The sequence below is a fragment of the Aspergillus udagawae genome, assembly GCF_001078395.1.
Source record: "Aspergillus udagawae IFM 46973 DNA, scaffold_1, whole genome shotgun sequence".
NCBI classification, from domain to species: Eukaryota; Fungi; Ascomycota; class Eurotiomycetes; order Eurotiales; family Aspergillaceae; genus Aspergillus; species Aspergillus udagawae.
In genome coordinates this window covers 3,780,846-3,804,543 of record NW_025091264.1, presented here as the reverse complement: position 1 = coordinate 3,804,543, position 23,698 = coordinate 3,780,846, and the positions used below count along the sequence as shown (strand labels likewise).

Sequence of the window (23,698 nt, the reverse complement as noted above, 5' to 3'; positions counted from 1 at the left end):
TCCATGCACCAACGACGCTTGTCTGATTCTCGACGATAACGACGCAGGTTCGGTCGCCCGACTGCTGCGTCTTGGCCTCCGCCCCGACGCTAAAAGCGGCCTGTCGTTCCTCCACGTCAAGAGCGCGCGCTCTTTTTGACTTTGACAGACGTCCGCCTTCAACCCAGATTGTCGATATTCTTACTTTATTATTTTACCCACCCGGCCTGCCCTTATCCCCAGTGTCTCCCTCTCTCCCTTTCACCGGTTTTAGGAGTCCCGTTCTCGGCGACTTCGCTGCATAGCGATGATGATGGCGCAGCCATTTCCTGCCCATCAAGGCATGCCGCAACATCCTGGACTGCCGCCAGGTCATCCAATGGCCCAAGGACAACATCCCAACGCTCATCCTGGTGCCGGGATGGTGCAAGGGGTGCACCCGGGCGTGTCGGCGCCAGGAGGGCCTCAAGTCTCTCAAGGAGGACCGATGATGGGAATGCCTCCAGGCGCTGGAACAACAGGCCCTGGTGGTCCTGTCCAGGCTCATGCACTTTCTCATTTGGGGCCTGCGCAGGCGCATCTGTTCCAACAACCACAGTTTGCTCAAACATGTACGTCCTCTGTTCCCTTTGCTGGACACCGTCGATTTGGACGTGGTGAACGTTTCTTGCTGACTCGTTTTCAAATAGTTGCCAATAACCCTCAATTGCTGCAACAACACCAGCACCAACAGCAGATCCTTCGACAGCGTATGATGTTCCAGCAGCAGCAGGCAGCGCAACAACAGCAGCATGCAGGTCTCCCAGTGTCGTTACCCAATGGCACACAGGGTTTAAACGCTGCTCAATTAGCCGCCATGCAGGCGAATTCGGGAATGCGACCGGTCAATCTACAAATGCACCTTCAACAAATGCCTCACGGCCCTCAAAACATTCAGCAACAGCAGCAACAGCTCTTCGCCATGCAGCAGGCTCAACAAGCGCAACAGGCACACCAGGCGCAGCAAGCCCAACAAGCGCAGCAAGCTCAACAAGCCGCAGCGGCGGCCGCAGCGGCCGCAGCACAACCGGGTCAGCATACACCGCAGCAACGTCATGCGGCACATCCCCAGAACATGCATGATGCTCAAAGTGTAACACCTCAGCCGCAACCTCCACCACATCAAGGAAGCAGTACGCCTCAGTCGAACCCTCTCCAACTTCCCTCCAGTCAACCTCAGCAGCAGCCAGGTGCTGCCCCCCAACCGCATCACACACCAAACCCGGCCCCGCAACAGTTGCCGCAGGCTCAGCAACCCGGCCAGCAGCCCCAACAGCAGCAGCCACCACCGCAGCAGCAGCCCCAGCAGCAACAATCACAGCAGGGTCAACCGCAAGGTCAGCAGCAACAAATGACGCCCCAGGAGGCTCAAATGAAGGCCCAGCAGACTCAGAATCAGGCCGCTATGATGATGCAGCAGAGGATGGGCATGAAAGGCACTTCGATTCTGGCCTTGCTCACTTTTGCGGAGCATCTGAGTAACTTCACTGTACGTCGAAATCTGTCGCAACATGCGAGTTCTGGTTAGAAATTTGTGCTAACTTGACAACAGAGCCGCGGCGAAGCTCAGGATTTGTTGTATTGGCAAGCATTTGTCGACAAATTCTATTCTCCGGTTGGCGTTCTTCGGCAAGGGGTGTACAACCCCCAAGCTGGTTCGAAGCAATTCGAGATCTCGACGCCGGCCCTAGCGCGGTATTATCTGACTCAATTTACAAGTGGAATCCGCCAGATCCAGATGCTCGTCGAAGGTGCACGCGAGAGAGATTCGCCCAATGGTGGTCGCATTGTGGAGAGTCGCAGGACGTCGTTTATCTACTGGTTCACCAATGATTCTCAGGTTCGTTTACTCTTCGCCTTGTTGTGAGATACCTTGCTAACTTTCACCAAAGCTATTCACCAGTGGGACACTTATAGCGCACTTTGATCACAATAACAAGATTGAGATGCTTGACATTGTTGTGATGAATCATAACGAGTATCTTCCACGGAGTCAGCTTCAGGCGCTGGAGTTGTCGGAGCAGAAACAGAGCCCGAAAGTCTCCAAGAATATGGGCAAACGGGCTCAGCAGAAGCAGGCCCAGCAAGCCGCGCCGTCTCTGCCCGAGTCTATGGTGACGGCAAATGGTGTGCCAACGGCGGTCATGAGCTTCTTAGAAGTGGCGGAGACCATCTCGCATATGCAGATGCTGTTTCAATTCTCGCAGCAGAACCCGCAATTTTCACCTCCTGAAGCACTACGGAATCTGGTGAACACTCTACAGAGCCAGAATCCCAATCCAGGGTTCATGCCAAGCCCCATGAACCCGGCAATGCAGCAAGGCCAGAATCTACGAGGTCCCCAGATGAACGGACCCAATCAGTTCGCATCCCCCGCAATGGCTCATCTCGGGCTTCCCCCTCAAGGCTCTCCTCACCTCTCGGCCCATCCGAGTCCCGCCCAGAGCCATCTCGCTGGCCCGCCTGGCATGGTACAGCAAGGGCAGATGCAGCCGAACGTTGGCCAAGTCACCAGTGCTAGTGCCAGCCCGCAAGTGACCAACAAGCGTCGACGGGCCAGTACCGTCAAGGTGGAGAACGACGATACTGGTGCTCCGGAAGTCAATGGAACTGCTACCCAAGGTGCGGCCAAAGTCAAAGCCAGTCCTAGGGTCGGCGGGAAAAGACAGAAGGGTACTGCGTAATATTAGAGATGATTTCCATTTCCGCCTGGGCTCATTCATCTCCTTTCTTGTCCTTTTATTGATTCATTACCGTTCCATTTCAGTCTCAAGAAGCGGGAACTGGCGTACCATAGGATACCTGTTTGAGGCTTTACTTGCTCATCTTTTTTTTTTACGAATCTGGGTACGTTTCATTTTCATCTCGTCGCTTGAATATATCGGATGGTGCGTTTTTTATTTATTTCATGTTCGATTCCTCTTTTCCGCTCCTGCATCGCATGCGATTCCGCTGGCGACTATTCGGTACCGGTTGTCTCCATCACACCAGCGAGATGGATGGGAACATGTCCGGCTCTTGTCCTGAGTCGCAAGTGGGATCCCCACGGCAATTTTTCACGTTGAATATGAGGTCTCCCGATACAAACTGATATCAGCCTAATGTACTTTATCTACTTGGTCGTCTTCCATCTGTGGCTTTTGGTTTGGATCTGTTAACTCTGGTCTTGGATCGCACGTTCTATGAGCTTTTGCTTTCCTCGACGGTTCTGAGGAATGATATCTTTTGGGTCTTTGAGCTCGATTCCCAAGCGTTGATGATAATTGACATTGAACGCGAAGCCCGCCGCTTGCTTCTAATATCCCTGCTATACAGTCCATCTTTTGATCTGGCGTCAGGTGCTTGCTTGCTCCTTGAAGATTAAGATTTCGCTTCTCTGCTTATCGGTTGCTTGTTATAGCTGTGATTTTAGAACGGAGATGAGAACGAATAGTCGTCTTCGTGTTTCTGACCTTGGCCTGCGCTTGTAGAGGTGACAACGGCCTTTCCACTCGTAAACGTCACTCAGTAGATATCCTTAATATTTGACCCGAAAGGTGGCAGCTTGTCTCTCCAGTGACCGATGGATTAGATTTTGAGGGATCAAAACCTCCTTTACTTCTTCCCAGCGATATGCGCCACATTGTAAGCATGTGCAAAGACAGACGGCGGTTGTTGCTATCGGTCGCGAAGAGACTAAAAGAATAATTGGAATATAAATTCGACTTGCATTGGGAATCAAGCCATATCAAGGGTTTAAAACAAAGCAACATGTCTCATGTATTGTTGTTATCGGAGCCCGCCGCCTTGGCCAAGTCCCCAATGCATCTCTATCTCTCTATCTGGGGCTGCCCCTCACCTGGAGATAGCGAGCCCCTCCACAGAGCCACCACTTTTCTCGCCCCTTCTGCGTTGAAATTATTCACCCGCTCACTACAGTGTACTTTTAATCAACAGAAAGCATCATGTCGCACTCCCACTCCCATGACCACGGCGTGAGCCATTCCCACGATGACCCGTTCAACGGCCACGGCCACTCCCACGAGATCCTCGACGGGCCCGGCTCATACGTGCACCGCGAGATGCCATTGATCGAAGGCCGCGACTGGAAGGACCGTGCTTTTACCATCGGTATTGGAGGGTAACTATCTTCCACTTATCTTCTGTCTACGCTACATACTAATCGCCCATCCCCATGCCAGACCAGTCGGGTCCGGCAAGACGGCGCTGATGCTCGCGCTCTGCCATGCCCTGAGAGACCAGTATAATATTGCTGCTGTGACGAATGATATCTTCACGCGGTAGGTCTAAGTTCCAAATACGCCTATACCGTTTCGAAGCACGTGTACATGTACAATACTAATTCGTGTATAAACGACAGCGAGGACGCCGAGTTCCTCACCCGGCACAAAGCCCTCTCGCCCAGCCGCATCCGCGCCATCGAGACAGGCGGCTGCCCACATGCCGCCGTCCGCGAGGATATCAGCGCGAACCTCCTTGCGCTGCAGACCCTGCAGAAGCAGTTCCAGACGGATCTGCTCCTGATCGAGTCGGGCGGGGATAACCTCGCCGCGAACTACTCGCGCGAGCTGGCGGACTTCATTATCTATGTGATTGACGTGGCAGGAGGGGATAAGGTGCCCCGCAAGGGAGGGCCGGGCATCACGGGGTCGGATCTGCTGGTTGTGAACAAGATTGATCTTGCGGAGGCAGTGGGGGCGGATCTGGGGGTTATGGAGCGGGATGCGGCGAAGATGAGGGAGGGAGGCCCAACGGTTTTCGCGGTGGTCAAGCATGGGAAGGGGGTGGACCATATTGTCAATTTGATTCTGAGTGCGTGGAAGGCGAGCGGGGCGTATGAGGTGAGTTTGGAGAGGTGGAAGAATGGGGCGCCGAAGAATTCGGGAAGTGTGGATGAGTAGATGGCCTCGGCCTCGTTCTACGATTGAGCGGGATCTATATATGATGATGATGATGCATCTTGTAAATGTACATTCAATGACTGATGACTACACTTTTGTGCCCGTACCCATAACCTTACCAACGCCCGGAAAATGCAGGAACAAGCTGAGGACCGACGGTCCATGAGAAACTGGGTATCTATCACCTCTCGCGGGAGATGAATAAGGAAGCAATCAACATGCAGCAAAACATCCAAGACTTGACACTCTGGCAGCGGTAGGATGCCAGGATCAAATCTCCTTCTTGGCGAACCGCGCCAACGCAGGTCCCAGGTCCTGCCGCTCGGCATGGAGCTTCTCCTTGTGCCGCGCAGCGCGTTCCTTGCGCAGCATCTCCGCCTTGACGAGCTTGTCGTCGATGACATTGCGCCGGCCCTTCTTGCGGAGGTACTTCCGCAGGGCACTGTTGCGGCCACGGCCGCGGTTCTTGAGCTTCTCCATCGGGTCCTCGGGCCGGCGGTCGAGATCCTTCTCCTCGCGGTTCTTCTGGTCGCGGATCGTGTCCAGCTTGCCGACAAAGTTGGCGTCCAGGGAGATCATCTCGGGCTGCAGCTTGTTCAGCAGCGCGCGCACCTCGGCCTCCTGGCGCTGTTTCGTGTTCTCGTAAGGGTTGATCTCCAGCGCGTCGTAGTTGGGCTCTCCGGCTCCCGGAACCAGGATGCTGGAGAATCCCTTGTCGTGCGCGACTCCCAGCACATCCTCGAACGGGCACCAGCGCAGGTTCTCGATGCGGTGGCCGTCCCCGCCCCAGGCCATATAGGGGCTCTTCACTTTGCCCTGGTCCGCCTGCGCCGCGTCGAAGAGGCCGCGCCACACGCTCACCTGTGAGCCCCAGCCGACTGCTGTCAGACCGCGGTCACTGATCGCGACCGATGCACCGGGCTGATAGCACGAGTACGAGTGCACCTCCCGGAACATACGGATATCCCATACGCACATCTTCTGGTCCTGGCCCGTTGAAACCATGTACCGTCCTTGTCTGTCCACCGCTAACGAGCGAACCGGGCCGCGATGCACGAGTGCTTTGACGAGGTTGGTTTGGGAGTTTGGAGACCATAGCGTAACCGTTCCATTCTGATGTCCGACGTGCATGATGGCGTTCCATGGGTTCTGGCATAGCGATGTCGGGCAGCCGAGTCTTGTGGGTAGTTCTGTGACCATCTGACCGGTCGATGTGTCGGTGTACTTGAGATGACCGCTCATTTGCTGGTGTAGACATGTGTTAGCAAGATCCAGTTATCAGATTCGAGAGAGGTCAATCTTACAGCGCCAACAAGAAGGAAGTGATATGGGAGAAAGTCGAGGAAGACCGGTTCGATATACTTGTTGAGACAGTGCAGCTCAACACCGGCGTGGTCGTAGATGTAGACGTGCTTCCTCTGTGCAACAGCAAAGTACTGATTGTTATGCAACCACCGAGCATCGCGAACTGTCTCTCCTAGTTGCAGCTCACAGCCCAATCTGCCATGCCGCCAGTCCATCGTCGCAACGTGCCCCTTCCGACCAGCCAGAAGCAGCTCCCGACCGTTCCTTGTATAGTCTGTCCGGTATGGACCCAGCTCTTCCAGCTTCAACTCGAACCCCTTCTTCGCCGTCTCGATAGCGACATTCTCGCGGATCTCGTCCTGTCGCACCTTGTATGTCCGTTCGAGCTCTCCTTCAGGCTCCAGGAATCCCGCCTCATGCTCGAGCAGGATTTCCGCATCTTTCGCCTTGAGAGCGGCTTCCTTGAACTTTGCCTCCACGACTTTGAGATTGCTGCGTAGCTTCCTATCCCTGACGCTCTGTACATTGATGGCCTTGCCACGTCCATAGGTTTTTTGCGCTTCGACCACCCGTTTGCTCTTTTCGCGCTTGCCGGTCGGCGCGACGGCCATTGTCGGTGCGGATTCAGCCATTTGCTTGCGTTCCTCCGCTCTGTTCAATTAATTTAAAAGACTCGAAGGAGAAACTGTCAAAAATTGAATTGAGCGAGAAAGTATTGCTGTCTGAAAAGTTGATCGGAGGTAAGACTATCTGCGGGTCTTGAAGGAAAATTCATGCCAAGATTTCACGCTCGCTTGCCCACACCTTAACTAATAACATTTTTTTTTTTCTCTGGCAGAAAAGACCCGCTCTCCGAGATCTTGTCTATCGTGCAACGGCTTATCGTGCTAGATAGAGTCTTTTGAGATTTTCGTCAAGACTCTTTCTTTTCTTTTTTGGACATATCAACTCTCTGTCTTCTTCTATAACAAACTGGACTCTCTTCCTTTTCGATTCAAAGGGCCCAGCGGTGCCAACATGGCGCCCACCCAGACGGTGCATCATCACCGCTCAACTACCAAAGCATCCCACAAACCATATAAGTCCAAGCACGCTTCGAAGGGTGCTCTGAAGGACATCAACAAGGGTATGATTGCATTACCCCTACAGCTCAATATTAATGCTCTGGAACGACTCTAATTGCGATGTCTGTGATCAGGCAAGGTTGAGCGGGGTACTCGCAAGACCCCTCACCAGCAACTCATGTCGAAGCTCGATCGTCGGAACCAGGCTCGTCAAAAACAGCAGCTCAAGCATCAGGAAAAGGCACAGGCCAACAGTATCTTCACGGGAGCGAACGCTGCCCCCCGCCATATCGCAGTTGTGCCGCTTTCCGTCGATATCGATGTCGCTGGAATCCTTCGGTCTTTGAATGAAAGTGTGGATGTTTCAGCCGATGTTTCCGCGGACACGATCTCTCGTGTGCGCATTGATCGCTTCAGACAGAGCCTGCAGTATATTCCGGCGAAATATGACTTGATGGGCGCATTGGATGTGTGCCGCATGGCGGATTTCGTTGTGCTGGCATTGTCCTCGGAGGTGGAGGTGGAGGAGCAGGGGGAACAGCTGTTGAGAGCGATCGAGGGCCAGGGTATTTCCAATGTTGTGGCTGTTGTTCAGGTATGTCGAGATCCTTCTTTCTTTGATCATCGCGTTAGTACGACTAACCGTGGGATTATTTTTCTAGGGACTCGACAAGATCAATCCTGCCAAGAAACGTCCGCAGGTGGCCTCTTCTCTCAAATCATTCATCAACCACTTCTTCCCTTCTGTCGAAAAGGTCCTGTCGATCGACTCGAGACAGGAATGTTCCAACGTTGTCCGGTCCCTGTGTACCGCAACACCGAAGGGTATCCGCTGGCGCGATGAGCGGAGCTGGATGCTGGTGGAGGAGATGAAATGGCCCGAGACCACAGGAGAAGTTGTCGATGATGTTGTTTTGACTGGTATTGTTCGCGGAAAGGGACTAAAGGCCGACCGTCTCGTTCATATTCCTGGATGGGGCGACTTCCAAATCGACTCGATCACTGCAGCACCTCTCCCGAGTGCCCGAGCGAAGCGCGATGATGCCATGAATGTCGATGAGAATGAGGGCCCGCAGGTTCTTGATGTTCCCACTGCTGACCGCGATGACCTTGCCACAGTGGCTCCCGAGGAGATTGAGATGGAAGAGGACGATATCTCTATCGCCGACACGGAGCGCAAGGGTGTCCTCCTAGACGACCACCATTATTTCTCAGATGACGACTCCCATCTGCCCGCGCGCCCCAAGAGACTTCCCAAGGGAACGTCAGAATACCAATCGGCATGGTTCATCGATGATGTGTCCGACTCTGGCTCCGACATTGAGGAAGAGGAAGAGGACGAGGCTATGGCCATGGATACGGCTGGAAACCCTGAGGATGGCGTATTCCCGGATCGTCAGGATGCTATGACAGAAGCTGGACCTTCTGAGTACCCTCAGTCCGAGATGTTTCTTGACCCTTCGCCGGAAGACGAAGCTCAGCAGCTGGAGGAGTATCGGGCTAGTCGCCGCAAGGAAGCTTCCGATGACCTCGAGTTCCCAGACGAGATCGAGCTTCACCCTAACGTGCTTGCGAGAGAGCGGCTGGCTCGCTTTAGAGGTCTGAAGAATTTCAAGACCAGCCCTTGGGAGACTTCAGAAGATCGTCCGCATGAACCAGAAGATTGGCGTCGGCTGCTGCATATCGTGGATTATAAAGGCTCCAAGAACCGAACTCTCCGTGAAGCTCTGGTTGGCGGTGTGAACCCTGGCATAAGGGTTGACGTCCACTTGCGCGGAGTACCATCGTCGCTCCGTAACCGCCGGCAGCCCCTGTCTCTCTTCTCACTGCTCCGTCACGAGCACAAGCATACCGTAGTCAACGTGAACATGCACCTGAACGCTAGCGTTGAGGAGCCTCTCAAGTCCAAGGAAGAACTCGTCGTTCAATGCGGCCCCCGCCGTCTGGTCGTCAAGCCGATCTTCTCCGCTGGCGATAACACTCCGAATAACGTGCACAAGTTCGATAGATTCCTCCACCCAGGCCGCAGCGCCATTGCCACCTGGATTGGACCTCTCACATGGGGCGCCGTTCCCATCCTCGTTTTCAAGAGCAAGCAAAACCAGGATCCCGAGGTCCTCGACTCGGCCGATGCCGACGCAGAGGCCCAGATCGACATTGACAACCTGGAGCTCATCGGAAAGGGCACCGTCGTCGCCCCTGACCAGTCCCGCGTTGTTGCGAAGCGAGCCATCCTCACGGGTCATCCGTACAAGATCCACAAGCGAATCGTCACCGTTCGCTACATGTTCTTCAACGCGGAGGACATCAACTGGTTCAAGGCCCTGCAGCTGTGGACTAGGAGAGGGCGCAGCGGTTACATCAAGGAGAGTCTCGGTACGCACGGTTACTTCAAGGCTACTTTCGATGGCAAGCTCAATCCTCAGGATTCCATCGGCATCAGTCTGTACAAGAGAGTCTTCCCCCGGAAGGCCCGATCTCTGGACGAAGTCGTTGCATAAATCGGTGCTACCATATGGAAGGTCTACGTGGAGGATTTTATTTGATCAAGTTTACATGAAGGATGACATGATACCACAAAAGTTGACATTGCATATTTTCATGAGTTCGTTGGATTTATCGCGAGGGCTAACAAAGCATTTCCACGTATATAGACGAAGCATTAGATCCTACTTGCAAATTCAGAGCGTCAGAGCTGGATTCGCTCCGACTATATTTTTGTTGCCCAAGGGCAAGGTAGATAATGTACGAAGCATCCAAGGTTTAGGATCAAGGTAAGTGTCAGATGCAAAATCACTGGATTGTATTGTTATCTCCTTGATATATAGAATGAAAATGTAAAACCGTACAAGGCACGCATGGATTCGGATCATCACAACATCATCTCGCATAATCGACAAATATCTGGACAGTCCAACCAGGGACACAATAAATTCAACCCTTGTTCAGCTATCAACACTAATGAGAATTACGCCAGACAGGCTTAAGAGAAATCTTCCTCCGCCTCTTCGATATTGCTCTTAATGCGCAGCAAGAGAGTGGTCTTCCACTTGTCCAACTTGCTGAGCTGGTCATACTGGAACAACTTATCGGAGAAGGCTTCCTGGTCACCGGCCTCGATGGCCTGCACCAGATCAACGAGCAGCTGGTGCTCTCGCGTCGAGGCAAACGTGGGATCGGTGTCGCGGTAACTCTCGAGCGCGCGGTTCGCGGCGACAATGTCCTGCAAAACGGATAAGCAAGAGAATCAAAGCTGGAGCAGTCGAATTGAGACATACCTTGCTTGCAAGGTGGCAAATACCAGCCTTCAGGAAGTAGTCCTTGACAGACCACTTCATGAGATTATTGGTGATGGATGACCGGCCGATTCTCTCGTAGTTCTCAATGGCCTTGTAGTAGTCCCCCTCGAGAGCCGCCAGGTCCGCAACTTTCAAGTAGTGCTTGTTCGCGAGCCTGTACGCAGTTACTAGTCAGTATGACTGATCTCCTGCAATCTGTACGACGGAAAAGCCACATACGCTTCCGCATTGTCACCGTCAAACCATTCCGCCGCTTTCTCATAGGCTTCCAGCGCCTTCTTCGAATCGCCCAGTTCAATCTCGTACACCTCCGCCAGATGCTGCTGCTGTGTGGCGGCCCGGCGCAGATTCCCCTTTAATACATAGTGTTGAATCGCCGCGGAGAGCACGCGAGCGGCGTCCTCGGGGTCGGATTTGCGGTAGACCTTGAAGGCTTCTTGCAACGTGTTCGCTGCGTCGTCTGGCTCATTGAGGTTCTGCTTCTGGATTGCGGCGGCCTTTTCAAACGCCAGCCCAGCTTCTTTGTCTATCATCGAGAAGACAACCGTGTCAGTAACGCCCCTGGGGCTCGAGGAAGATGGAGGCGGGGCAGATGCGCGTACTCAGCTTCTGCACTCTGAAAGCATTTGCCGCCTGGGTATACAAGTCCGCAGCGTTTTCGTACTTTTCTGTCCGTCCGCCGAAGAAACTTAGTCCGCTTGAGGCACCTTGCAGCGCTTTGTCTGCCTAGAGAGCGATAATGTCAGCGATCGTCACATGGGGCCTTGAAGGCGGGGAATGCAGGCTACCTTCTGAAGCAGAACTCGGGGGTCTTGAGCCATGGTAAGTGGAAGTAACCCAGTGAGAAGCTATATCAAACGGAAAACAGGTATTTTGAATACTTGAAACCGAATATAAACGATGAGGAAGGGTCAAGTGGGGAATATATGGATGTCGTGAAGCTGAATTTGGGGTAATAAAGATGCGGCATGCCCGCCTAACGTAGGCGGTGGGCCGTTTTTTGACTTTGTTGCGCTTGAGTGTTTTCGCTGACATCAACGCTGCTGTTCCAATCCACAAAGCTTAGTCCGAGATCATCTCAAGGATATTACTTATATTATTGAATCTGTATATCTTCTAACAATCAACGTCCATCTGTGCAATTACCAGCGACTTCAATAGCCAAATGCTGCTCCGCCCGAGTTCTCGGATCGTTCCTGGTCTCTTTCCAAGACATGCTCTGAGGTTTAGAGCATACGGTTCTCGGCCTTATTCCTCTTCGAAGTCCGACGAGGTGGACATTGATGCTATTCTGGCGAAACCTAGCTGGTCTGTGAAGTCGCTACTCCCCAGCGAATCCGCCATAGAGTCTACCACGGTCACTCCAAAACAGCTACTTCATCTTCTACGTCTATCTGCTCTACCGCAACCCGCCAGCGATGAAGAAGAGAATGCGATGCTCAGAACCCTCGAGTCCCAGATCCACTTCGTAAAGGAGATCCAGAGCGTCGATGCGACCGGGGTCGAGCCCCTCCAAGCTATTCGAGATGAGACCCCGGAGGCGATCCAGGAGAACACGATCGGACTAGAACAGTTGAAGGAGGCTATGGCCAAAGAACGAGTGGTAGGACGGAGCAGGAGAATACATCGCGTTGAGAGCGCCAGAAATGACCGTCCGGACGGAGATGCTTGGGATGGGAATGCGCTAGGCTACGCGTCAAAGACTAAGGGGAAGTACTTTGTCGTTGAGACGGGCAATGACTCTGGCAATTGATTGGGAATGTCTCCTTCATAAAAGTCATGGCAAATATTACGGCACAATGGCCTGCATCTCGCGTTCGATGGGTTGCACCCCTGCTATGGGACCGCACGATACTAGGGGGCTGAGTCAGCATAGGATGACTTCATTCGAGCTCGACAGTCAACAGCATTTCTCCACTTAACCATCTACGAGTCAAGGCAACACGGGGACTTTCTGTTCAAGGTATTTCACTTCAGCGCGTCTTTTACCAATGTGGAAATCTTTCAAAGAAAAGCATGCCAGCAAGTTTGGGGGAGGCTCGACTGAAGCGGCAGCCTCAGATCGTGGCCAAGATCTGACCACGATATTGGATCGATCCCAACGTGGGGAATTGACAGTGCTTGTGGCACTAATCGCACAGCGGATGCGGGATGCAATTGAGCAAAACTTCTCCAATGCCACGCCCTCGCCAGGCCAGTCGGCGAACTACGAAGCAAAAGGGACAGGCTCTCTGGCTCAATCTACAGATGCACAAAACCAGTCATCGTCCAGCAGCGCAGCGAATGGCCCAAGAATCGACCGTAAATTTAAAGATCCCGAGACTGCGACATGTGCTCTGTCCGGTTTTGACGACTGGAGAGACTCTGTCCTTCTTCGGATTGGGGAGGTCGTCAACAGGGACCCAGCTGATCGTGGTGAACTCCAGGCGGCGGACCAGAACCCGCCGTCAGAAAGGCAATCCCAGCAGATCCGCTCAGAGGAGGACAACCGTTCCATTCGTAAACTACGTGATGTCTTCCCACCGGTGGAGACCAGCCTCTCTCAACTGCCCGAAGCAAAGAAACTGTTAATACTCCACTCATTGCTACTCCTAGTCCTGAGTCTCGAACATTATAATGCCTGGTCTCGCGTCCTGATGCTGCACGTTGCGTCGAGCTTAGGACTGGACGTGAAATTACTGAACGAAGACGAAGTCAAAGTGGCTAGGGGTTTGCTTGACACTGCTCTGGCGCTGTCATCTAACGCCCAGACGCAGGATGAGCCCCGAAATCGCGATTCATCCAGAAAATGGAAGGTTGGGATCGCGTCAGTTGCAGGCGCTGCTCTGATCGGGATCACCGGTGGACTGGCTGCGCCCCTTGTTGCAGCTGGGCTCGGGACAGTCATGGGCGGCCTTGGGCTTGGAGCCACCGCCGCGGCGGGGTATCTGGGAGCTCTCGCTGGAAGTGGTGTTGTCGTCGGCGGACTCTTCGGTGCTTATGGGGGGCGGATGACTGGCCGTATGGTTGATAAGTACGCACGGGAGGTGGATGACTTTGCGTTCTTGCCCATTCGTGGTTCTCGGCATCGATCCGAGGACGAAAGAGAAGCCGCGCAACAAGATCATCGACTTCGGGTTACTATTGGCGTGACAGGGTGGCTGACAGAGGAGGATAACTTCGTGATCCCCTGGCGCGTGATCGGAGCAGAATCGGAGGTGTTTGGTCTCCGTTGGGAAACGGAGCCTTTGATGGATCTGGGAAATGCGCTTGACCTGCTGGTGACCAGCGCCGCATGGACCGCCGGTGAACAAGTCCTGAAAAAGACATTCCTCTCCCATCTCTTGACCGCCGTCGCCCTGCCGCTTGGCCTTCTCAAGGTCGCACGTGTGGTGGACAATCCGTTTAGCGTAGCCAAGGCTCGGGCGGACAAGGCTGGGGAGGTTCTTGCGGATGCTCTTATCAGTAAAGTGCAGGGCGAGCGACCAGTCACCCTCATAGGGTACTCCTTGGGCTCTCGCGTGATTTTCGCTTGCCTTCAAAGCTTGGCGAAGCGGCGCGCGTTTGGCTTGGTGGAATCGGCGATTCTGATGGGGGCTCCCACTCCGTCGAATACCGATCAGTGGTGTCGCATCCGTAGTGTTGTGAGTGGGCGCCTTGTCAACGTGTTCTCTGAAAACGACTCTGTGTTGGCTCTCTTGTACCGAACCAGCAGTCTCCAGCTTGGGGTTGCAGGCTTGCAGCCTGTTGAAGGCGTGTCAGGAGTCGAGAATCTGGACGTCAGCGACCTGATCAGCGGCCATCTCCGTTACCAGTTTCTCGTTGGCAGGATCTTGAGTGTCGTTGGGCTCGAGAGCATTGATGCTCGCGAGGCGGCACGGGAGGAGGCCGCACTGGCAGCCAAGGATCGGAGGCAGGAGCAGGAAAGAGCTCAGAACGAACGACAGGCTGGAATCGTGGGCGATGGTAGGTCACCAAGCCAGCAGCTAGAAAGCCAGGAGGGTCTGCAGGGTGAAGAGGATAGACTACAGAAAGAGATGGAGGGAAGAGCACGAACTCGGCACTCATAGATTGTATGATTTTGAAAGCCAATGAACAATAATAGCTATAATGACCATTCTTCTTGTTGTTTCATATTTAGATGGACTTCTAAATCCAGGGAAATGACACCCATGAGGGACACAGGCCAATCAGGTCAGTCTGCACCAGCAGTCAACCCTGGATAAACTCACAAACAACTGTTAATATCCGACAGATCCGAGACATTCCTTCGAATTTGAGGCTAAAAAATAGCCTATCAAGCTTCCAACCAACCCCGCCTGTCACTGGGGCCGCAAAGCTTGGTCTAGTCAAGTAGCCGATCACTAGCTCAGGCAACAGTGCGTCAATGGCCTGTACGCGACATGATTGATCCCTGGGTTACGGCGCTATTCTGTGTCTTAGCGAGGCCACGATTCCAACGGTCTCTCTCTAGTGCTTGTCTCCCAGCAGCCAGGCATGATGCGATTTGTCGGCCATTAGTGCCCTTTTTCTGCGTCAGGCTGTGCAGGTCAATGTTACATTCGAATAGATTGAGCGTCTTACGGGGGACATATTAAATAGGAGGCAGCTGCCTGGCTTTCTGTTCCTTATTTTCCTTCCTTTACGTTGGGCCTGACATTCGTTACCTGTCTATTTGTGTCTCATTTGCTGCCTCGCCCATCTTTCGGTTTACTATATACGTCAATCCGGCTACCTGTCGCTCGCTCTTATCAGGGATGAGATACTCGCTTGTAGCAGGGGTTTCCCTGTTATCTGGATGCGCTTTTGCTACTGTCCCAAACATTCAAATCAAAGCAAGTTCTTGATGGATCCTGTCCAAGAGGCACTCTCTAACCAGGAGCTTGACTTGATAGGGCTCCAAGTTCTTCTACGCGAATAATGGAAGCGAATTGTGAGTATGTGTCCTTGTTTCGATTCAATGACTCATTTCTTCTTAGTTACATTCGAGGTGTAGCATACCAAGGTATGTTACCAATCAACTTGCCCGTCCAGGATGCAACTAAATGAGATTAGAGGACTACAGCGGCGGAGGAGCCGGGGGAAATGGCCAGTCCAACGCCAACTACGTCGACCCCCTGGCCGATGGCTCCAAATGTGAGCGCGATATCCCCTACCTTCTGCAGCTGCGGACCAACGTGGTCCGGACGTATGCCGTCAACCCCTCCTTAAACCACGATGCGTGCATGCAGAAGTTGTCCGATGCCGGGATCTATGTCATCGCGGATCTGGCGTCGCCGGACGTATCCATTACGTCCAACTCTCCTGTCTGGACGGTCGACCAGTATTCCCGCTACACCAGCGTTATCGACGCATTCCAAAAGTACGATAACGTGATTGGCTTTTTCGCCGGCAACGAGGTGGTGAATCAGGGGAATCAGTCCGCCGGCGCTGCGTTCGTCAAGGCTGCCGCGCGAGACATGAAAGCCTATATCAAGACCAAGGGATACCGGCAATCGCTGGCGATCGGGTACGCAACCACTGACAACCCGGAGATCCGGCTCCCGCTGTCCAACTACCTCAACTGCGGCGACCAGGCCAGCGCGATCGACTTCTTCGGCTACAACATCTATGAATGGTGTGGCGAAAAGACCTTCCAGACCTCCGGCTACGAGAACCGCACCGAGGAGTACAAGGACTACTCCATCCCCATCTTCTTCTCCGAATACGGCTGCAACACGGAGAGACCCCGCAAGTTCACCGATGTGCCCGTGCTCTTCGGCCCGCAGATGGACAATGTCTGGAGCGGCGGTATTGTCTACATGTACTTCGAGACAACCAACGAGTACGGCCTGGTCTCCGTGTCCGGCTCCTCCGTCACCCCGGAACCAGACTTCTCCTACCTCTCGTCCGCGATGCAAAGTGCCACGCCCACCGGAGTTAACAGCGCCAGCTACTCGCCTACCAACTCGCCGCACGCCTGCCCCACCGTCGCCGACACCTGGCTCGCCAAGTCCAGCCCCCTTCCCCCGATCCCCAACGCAGAGCTCTGCAACTGCATGGTATCCAGCCTGTCCTGCGTGGTCAAGGACTCCGTCGACGCACACCAGTACGGCAAGCTCTTCGGGCAAGTCTGCGGGTACGGCGGCGGAATCTGCGACGGGATCGCGCACAACGCCACGACGGGCTCGTACGGCGCGTACAGCGTCTGCACGAGCAAGGACCAGCTGTCGTATGTGTTTGATCGGTACTACAAGAGCCAGAATAAGGCTGCCTCGGCGTGTGACTTTGCCGGGGCGGCCTCGGTGCAGTCGCCCAAGGGCCAGTCCGCGGACTGTAAGTCGCTGGTTGGCCAGGCTGGTTCCGCAGGGACGGGAACGGTCACTTCCCAGCCGACGGGAGGAAGTGGTGCTACCGGTGGTAGTGGTGGCGCGGCGAGTACCTCCACGTCCAAGGGTGCGGCTGCGAGTGCGGTGAATCCTGCTGCGGTCCGGGTGGGCGGCTGGCCATTGGTTGCGTATGGGGTTGTTGCTGCGATGGCTGGTGTTTTGATGATTTCTCTTTAGTAGATATATTGTGTATAGCTTAGTAGTAGAAGGAAACGACGGCTCAATGTCTATTGGAATCTATACCGATAGACTAAAATGTGTGCAGACGATGTACATAGTCTAGAATACATATTCATAGTCATGGTGGTGTGATATCTCTGACTGGCAGCAATGAACCTCAACTCGTATCCAAATGCAGTAGATTACAGAGAACACAAACCACTTTTGAACCAGGCCAGTCCTTCTACCCGGCCTATAGTGTAATAATAAGAAGCACCAGCCTCTCATCCTCCACCCTCAGAACGAAACATATCAAGAGCATGCAAAACGCACCTCCCACCCTTTCTGCCGCATAACAAACCGCTTCGATCGATACGCAATATAAATGTTCCTGGTTCTCAGGCATCCCTACGTGTATTCCCTCTCGACAGCCGCTATCGCCTGGACCAGAAAATGGAAGCCCATACCATCCCCAGACATGCTCCACCCACACAAACCGCTCAAGGTCGTATTTCCGAGCTTGTGGCTCTTGCAAAGTTCTACCCAGTCCTCGATATCTGCTGGTATCGCAAATTCGACAGGACTGTTCTGTAGTCCGGCCATGTTGAATGAACGCAGTAATCAACTGAAAGGTAAAATGTAGTTGTTCAAGCTGAGTGAAGAAATCGAAGATTTTGAGTGGGAGAAGCAGTAACACAAACAACGAAAGTGTGTGCAGCCTTATTCCCCTGCTAGGATAAAACTCGTTTCAAATGACTTGCAGCGAGGTTGGAGAGTCTACCCTTTCGTCTACTCCGTAATGTTCCTCCTGGGCAGCAATGCATTGTCCTCCGGTGGAGCCAACAAACCCGTTATCCATAGGGAGTGTATCAAACCGTTTCAGTCTTTTATCCATTGAGCATCATGCCAGTCGGTAGACAGAAAATAAGGTTCAGGGGAAGATTATGAATTGAGGTCCCAAATCACTCGGACATGCTACCGTTTCTATGGTAGTACGTGTCTGGCATTGTAGGGTAGTAGATTCGTGATAGCCCTAGATACTTACAGCGAATGAGACAGGTAATGCCCTCCATCTGATATGGTCTCACCACAGAGTGCGCCAGGGAGGCTTGCGTCGTGGCTCATCGTTGCTCTGGAACGATCCAGTCGACTACCTCCATCCGTCTCTCAAGATCGTTCTCGTCATGCCATTATACAGTTCCTGGGGTTGGAAGCTCAGCTAGGGATGAGTGTCTCCCACAGCGTATTGGTCCACAAGCCGGAAATGCTGTAACCCAGACTCCGATGGCTGCCAGTATAGACGTAATACCGGTCATTGTTCCGTCTTTAGTGAGAAGTAAGAAGACAAGTATAGCGCATGTGGGAAGAAAGAAGAAGACGAGGGTGAAGAAGCAGAGGGTGGAGAAGGGAGAAGGGAGAAGCGCTGTAATGTTTTGCAGTATCACTACCTCTGGAGGGCTTCACAATATCTGTTGATTATGCTCTCGAGCACTTTTCTGGGCTGTGGAAACAGGAACACAGCCTCTGGTTCCTTCCCTGTTCTGCAAGAACCAAAGATTCGGTTTCAGGAAGTTGTTTTGAAGGACTACTTTCAGATGGGGTTACAGATCGCAAAATGACCGTATCTGGTGATGGGGAAAAGTATTAAGTCTCCCAAAGTTCCTCAAGTCCCCCGCAATCCTCACTGTTCTCTCGTCTCAGCACACCGGGTCGGCGATGGTTGATTGGATCTGCGGGGTGAGGCAGACCTGCGCCAATTTCTGTGTTTATCAGTCTGTGTGATGTCCTTCGTGGTCACATTGAAGACCTGAAGGTCTGACAGTCGGGTATGCTGCGGAGGTTGTGGCATATCAAGTATTAACGGCTGTGCAGACTTTCCGCCATATAACTCGCACTGCGCACCTTTCGAATACCATATGCAATTCGCGCAAGCACCGGCGAAAAGCACACACCGTTTGCCGTCCGTACCATGAAGTCAAGGATGCCCAGATTGATCTTGACAAGTGAACGAACATCCATATCAAGTTCCGTTCACCCTCACTTGTTCTCCATCAGAAGTAGAAGAATCCACGGTCTGTCCATGGTGACAAAATCGGGAACTTTGCTATATCCTTCATATGGTGGTATAGTGCCTTTGAAACTGCCAAAAATATGAGGTCGTGCCCCTGAGATTTAAGGCAGTACCTAAAACTTGACCAGCTCGTCCTAGTAGTCTCCGTTGAACATCAGTCTCGCAGGAGACAAAGACATGCTCTTCATTAGTAGAGCTAGCAGCATTTGGTCCAATAATTCTAGTAGCTATAACCTGTGAACTCCAGGTCTGATTCTGGAAAGTGTTAGCCACTTCGGCCTTAGGTTAGAAATTTAAAGCTTACCTTTTGGCTTCTCCTTTTCCTTACAGGCCTCGCAGGGCACTGTAGAGCCCATCTCCTTTGTCATCTTACGCATGTTTGTCATGTGAACCTAACTTGTTAGTAACTACTTAGGAACCAGTAACTAGGAGGTACTTACAAGTCCATCCTTAGGGAGGGGGAGGGGGGAAGCTCTGGGGTCTCATCATCATAACCAAAGTGGTATGACTTGATGAGCTCATCATATCACTCTGCAATTACTTAGTAACTAGTCATAAACTAGTTAAGTAGGTACTTACTGATCGCGATCTGCTGTTCTTTGGTGCTGGGGGCACCACCCTTTGAGGTAAGAACACAAGAGTCATCCTTGTGCGTCACCTGAATGTGTTTCTTTAAATTATTTAAGCTTTGGTATGCTTCCTAAACAGAACTAGCTAGTAACTAGCTTATAAGAATGATTATTTACTACACACCTTGTTCTTTGGTCAGGCTGGGGCGCGACAGAATACTTCGGCGACGAAGAGACGGCCATAGCTCGAGGTTTCCCACATAGTAGACTGGGTGTAGTGCGTGACGGGTTGTATGTCTTATAATGACTTGGATATTGGTACGGGTTCTTTGAGGGCATCAGCCGCTGTCATTGCAATTATATTTGCCATGCTGAGATGAGTTATGAGCGAGAAGGCTATTCATACCAACATAGCCCCTTTCGACTTTGTCCGGTGTTTTATGGACAAAACCGTCACTTTGATTAAAATAATGGTTGAGGAGGAGGTCCCAGACGCAGGTTTACGGCGCCCTCATACTCCTGATCACTTACGGCCCGGTACTCGTCATGGAAGGTCAACAAGGTACCATACTTGGATGCCAGGGAAAATCAGCGAGGGCACAGCACACAGTTGGTCAAAGAAATGCTTACGGGCTGAATGCTCATTTTGGCTGGTGTAAGTGATATTTGGCAAAAGTGGTAAAGACTGTTCCCCGATTAGCTGTCTGTCGATATACAAGAGATCTGTAAGCTTACCTTGTATGAGGATGATAGAGGATGATAGTTAGAAATGTTTCTTAGGAGATCTACCGGTCTCGTCTTCAAGCGAGCCACCGCTTGGTGGAATTTCCAGTCAATGTATTGAACTCGTGGCCTTCATTGCAGGCCACGCGGCCAAACCAGCCAGCAAGCTTGGGGTCAAACGCCTTAAGGCCCGACCCGTTTGGTTTCGGACAGAGCCAGAAGCTTTGGGTGCCTTGCGTAATGATGCATCGGGTCTAAATGATCGTCAGTATGCAAGATTCGGGCCCCTGCTGCCTACCCGTTCCGTGACTCAATTCGGGGCACTCTGCGCCCTGTGATCACGAATCAAGATTGTCCTGACAGTACTAATAGTCATAGAGCTTGCCCTAGGCTATAGTAGACTGGATTCGTGTTTGGTTTAAATCAGTCACCGGGCGAGCTCTCTGCTCACGCCTTCTGACGCGTGCGCCGTTCACGTGGTGGCCTCATGATCATTTCCAGAGGGCGGAGCTCTCTAAATTCAAAGATGCGGGCAGGCTGAAGTGCCTTGATTCTCTCTGAATTCTTTTTGCGCCATTCTGCATTGTATGCCTTCTTTTTCTCCTTTTGTTTCTCCTCCTCCTGATGCCGTTCCTCAGCGGTCATTTGTACTTTTCTCTTTTTCTCCTTTTGTTTCTCCTTTTGTTTTTCCTCGGGCTGGTGCCGTTTCTCGGCGGTTGTTTGTACTTTTGGTGTTCTTTGATGCTCAGTGAGGCATGAATGGGAGCATGCTCCCTTCCATTCAAATACAGCCGAGGGTGTCCCGTACAGGCATGCATCTTCCAGGATACATGGTACCCTTGGACTTGTCCCTGACAGAGTTTCTTCAACTTTCTTGTGTATGTACGCCTCACACCAGACTGCCCGAGGACGTTGTCGATTTATTATAGCATGTATGCGGACGCTGATCGAAGTATCAGTGCCGTGTGGTGTGGACAGATGTCTGGCCTGGAACAATGTATTTCGGTCACGAGTGCTCTTTCTTCGGATATGTTCTAGTTTGCGAAGGACGACAACTCACTCCTATTTTTGCTAGTAGCCGTTCATCTCGACAAATGCCCAGAGCTTGGCTCGTCGCCAGCGCTGCGGACAATAGCACTACACCTGTTAGCAAGAACCAACCAGGACTGAGTGTTGACCTCTTCATGGCCCCCCGCCGAACATGTCGTCCGCGGCCATGTTGAATTTGGCCGGGTTGGTGACGTTTTGGCCGGAGCCAAGGTTGCCGTCATCTGAGAACCGCTGCCCGAGTTGCTTGATCTTTTCGGAGGTACAGAAATGCTGCGCCTGATGCTGCGCCCGCCGAGATTTCTCCAGTAAACCCATGTAGAAGGCTACGTCGCTGGGCGAGGTCTCAAACGGCGTGCCACTTAACATCCAAAAATCTGGCATAGTTTTCTGGCGCAAATAATCAAAAACCTTGACGGTGGTTCCGTCACCCTTCTCCTCATGGCACTCATCCCGAAATGCCCGCGCAAATCGGGCGCCGTTTACACTGATGCGTGGACCCGAGCCAGCTGCAGGTTTCGGGGCCTTGCCGTACAGGGTCAAGGTTTCCAGCACGTGTGATGAAACACTTCTGGGGGCTGAGAGGATCTCAAATCGATCTGCATCTTGGGAATGGTACCCTTGGCGCGCTTAGAAGTAGCTGCAAGCGCTTGTATTTCCTCTGTATGTAGACTCCTGTTAGCACTCTGGATGCATGCACATGCATGAAGCCACTGCTCAGCCTCAGCAACCATAAGTGATCCCTTGCCCTCAAATCCCTTGACAGTCTTGACGCCCTGGATTGCAGGACCGTGCCCGAGCAGCAGGGTCATATTCAGCAATGAGTGTGCTTTGACTGTGTCATTCCACTCCTTCACCCACACTGGAAGGAGGCGCTTAGGGGCGACAACCAGATTCAAACCATCGCGGATACCCATGTATTTGGCAGTGGGCCTGTCCGCACGCAGGGGCAGCAGATCGGGAAGTCTGCAGCGCTTGGGCATCCATCGTCAGGCCCTTGGTTGTCAGGTGAGAGATGTTTGCCGTCATTGGCCGCCAGTGACTTCTCCACTGCCCGCGTGGCGTGGTAGATGGGTTCCAGCGCTGGATTCACCTGCGGCTTGTTCTTTGCTTTTTTGCCGCGGTCGGATGACCGCGGGAACAGGGAGTGCTTAGCCCTCATCAGTTGAATGATGAACCAGAGAACCGCCAGCTCCGGGATCTGAGTCCCTTTGACACCCAGGACGTCCACGTGCGGCGCGGCCGGGCCCAGCACCGCAGGGAGCACATTGGAGACTTGTGGCCATTCTACGACGTTGTTTCTAACGGCGCCTTTAATCTTCTCAGAATGGTCGTAGTTATTGGCCCGGTGGTGAATGTAACCCTGCATAATGTCCCTCGTTGCTGCGTCGGTATCGATCAAAGCCCAGACTGCGGCCGAGTCCTCCAGGACCGCACCACGCCATCAACAATAGTGGTATACGAGTGTGTCCCAAACTTGGGCACATATCGTACACGCGTAATTGTGCAGTCGAGGTTGGACGCCTTCTTCAGGTTGATTAGTTCCTGGATTAGCAGGACCAGGTGCACGTTTACTACCAGAAATATTAGCCACAATATGGTAGGCACGAAAAAAGGAACATTGTATAGTAAAATATGGAATGAAGATACATACAGGGGACCAGCACGGCCGTCTTCAAATGTGTTGCGAGCTCGTGAATTTGTCGTGACCAGGACCAGGATATCCTGGTCTCCGGGACTGGTCGGTAGTCCTGCGAGTTTGGACTCAATGCCTTTGAAAAATGTCGGCAAATCTGCCGCCAGACTGATCAGGACCTGCATACGATTTGTTCGGAACGAGGTGACTCTTGATGAACAGCCCGCGCTTGTGAGCCAGACATGAACTTTTTATACTCGCCGGCTTCGAGGTCATTGAATTTTACTTAAGAACACTCAGCACATGCACAGTAGAAGGTCTGGGAATATTCTTGTCGAACCACCTTCCGCTGGAGTGGTGGGATGTCGGCGCCAATTGTGTTCGATGGAGTCAATGCGGATTGTACGCGGTTCTCGGTTCTTCCTGTCACTGCTTGCCCAGAGCTTTGGTGATCACCCGAGAAATCATAGTGATTGTCTCCTGAAAGAGAGAAGCAAAGAGGGCAGATGTTGCCCACAGCCGCAAAGGTACAACAGAGCGGTGGTTTGCGGAGAGACTT

The 23,698-nt window shown here is 52.7% G+C and overlaps 9 protein-coding genes across 9 annotated transcripts; 6 read left to right on the top strand and 3 right to left on the bottom strand.

Annotated features, from left to right (window-relative positions):
• Positions 1–286: 286 nt before the first annotated feature.
• Positions 287–2,702, top strand: Aud_001241 (LIM domain-binding protein; the record flags this gene model as incomplete). The annotated part of the gene is made up of 4 exons (XM_043286741.1): positions 287–590; positions 669–1,507; positions 1,571–1,858; positions 1,911–2,702. 4 exons carry the CDS (start codon positions 287–289, stop codon positions 2,700–2,702), a joined length of 2,223 nt encoding a protein of 740 aa, XP_043142676.1.
• A 1,260-nt stretch (positions 2,703–3,962) lies between these two features.
• Aud_001240 (urease accessory protein UreG) lies at positions 3,963–4,919 on the top strand (the record flags this gene model as incomplete). The annotated part of the gene is made up of 3 exons (XM_043286740.1): positions 3,963–4,138; positions 4,200–4,298; positions 4,379–4,919. The coding sequence occupies 3 exons, from the start codon at positions 3,963–3,965 to the stop codon at positions 4,917–4,919; spliced, it is 816 nt and encodes a 271-aa protein (XP_043142675.1).
• Positions 4,920–5,189: 270 nt separating this feature from the next.
• Aud_001239 (WDR46/Utp7 family protein) lies at positions 5,190–6,856 on the bottom strand (the record flags this gene model as incomplete). Its single annotated transcript, XM_043286739.1, has 2 exons — positions 5,190–6,164; positions 6,224–6,856. 2 exons carry the CDS (start codon positions 6,854–6,856, stop codon positions 5,190–5,192), a joined length of 1,608 nt encoding a protein of 535 aa, XP_043142674.1.
• A 385-nt stretch (positions 6,857–7,241) lies between these two features.
• Positions 7,242–9,789, top strand: Aud_001238 (small subunit rRNA maturation protein TSR1; the record flags this gene model as incomplete). The annotated part of the gene is made up of 3 exons (XM_043286738.1): positions 7,242–7,350; positions 7,423–7,883; positions 7,951–9,789. The coding sequence occupies 3 exons, from the start codon at positions 7,242–7,244 to the stop codon at positions 9,787–9,789; spliced, it is 2,409 nt and encodes an 802-aa protein (XP_043142673.1).
• Positions 9,790–10,271: 482 nt separating this feature from the next.
• sec17 (alpha-soluble NSF attachment protein SEC17) lies at positions 10,272–11,408 on the bottom strand (the record flags this gene model as incomplete). The annotated part of the gene is made up of 5 exons (XM_043286737.1): positions 10,272–10,511; positions 10,567–10,741; positions 10,807–11,113; positions 11,190–11,313; positions 11,376–11,408. The coding sequence occupies 5 exons, from the start codon at positions 11,406–11,408 to the stop codon at positions 10,272–10,274; spliced, it is 879 nt and encodes a 292-aa protein (XP_043142672.1).
• Positions 11,409–11,548: 140 nt separating this feature from the next.
• Positions 11,549–12,340, top strand: Aud_001236 (Asp-tRNA(Asn)/Glu-tRNA(Gln) amidotransferase subunit GatC; the record flags this gene model as incomplete). Its single annotated transcript, XM_043286736.1, has 2 exons — positions 11,549–11,568; positions 11,749–12,340. 2 exons carry the CDS (start codon positions 11,549–11,551, stop codon positions 12,338–12,340), a joined length of 612 nt encoding a protein of 203 aa, XP_043142671.1.
• Positions 12,341–12,578: 238 nt separating this feature from the next.
• Positions 12,579–14,636, top strand: Aud_001235 (DUF726 domain protein; the record flags this gene model as incomplete). Its single annotated transcript, XM_043286735.1, has 1 exon — positions 12,579–14,636. One exon carries the CDS (start codon positions 12,579–12,581, stop codon positions 14,634–14,636), a length of 2,058 nt encoding a protein of 685 aa, XP_043142670.1.
• Positions 14,637–15,611: 975 nt separating this feature from the next.
• Positions 15,612–17,111, top strand: Aud_001234 (glycoside hydrolase family 72 protein; the record flags this gene model as incomplete). Its single annotated transcript, XM_043286734.1, has 1 exon — positions 15,612–17,111. One exon carries the CDS (start codon positions 15,612–15,614, stop codon positions 17,109–17,111), a length of 1,500 nt encoding a protein of 499 aa, XP_043142669.1.
• A 4,527-nt stretch (positions 17,112–21,638) lies between these two features.
• On the bottom strand, positions 21,639–23,324 carry Aud_001233 (uncharacterized protein; the record flags this gene model as incomplete). The annotated part of the gene is made up of 5 exons (XM_043286733.1): positions 21,639–22,123; positions 22,204–22,469; positions 22,547–22,913; positions 22,998–23,077; positions 23,158–23,324. 5 exons carry the CDS (start codon positions 23,322–23,324, stop codon positions 21,639–21,641), a joined length of 1,365 nt encoding a protein of 454 aa, XP_043142668.1.
• Positions 23,325–23,698: the final 374 nt, after the last annotated feature.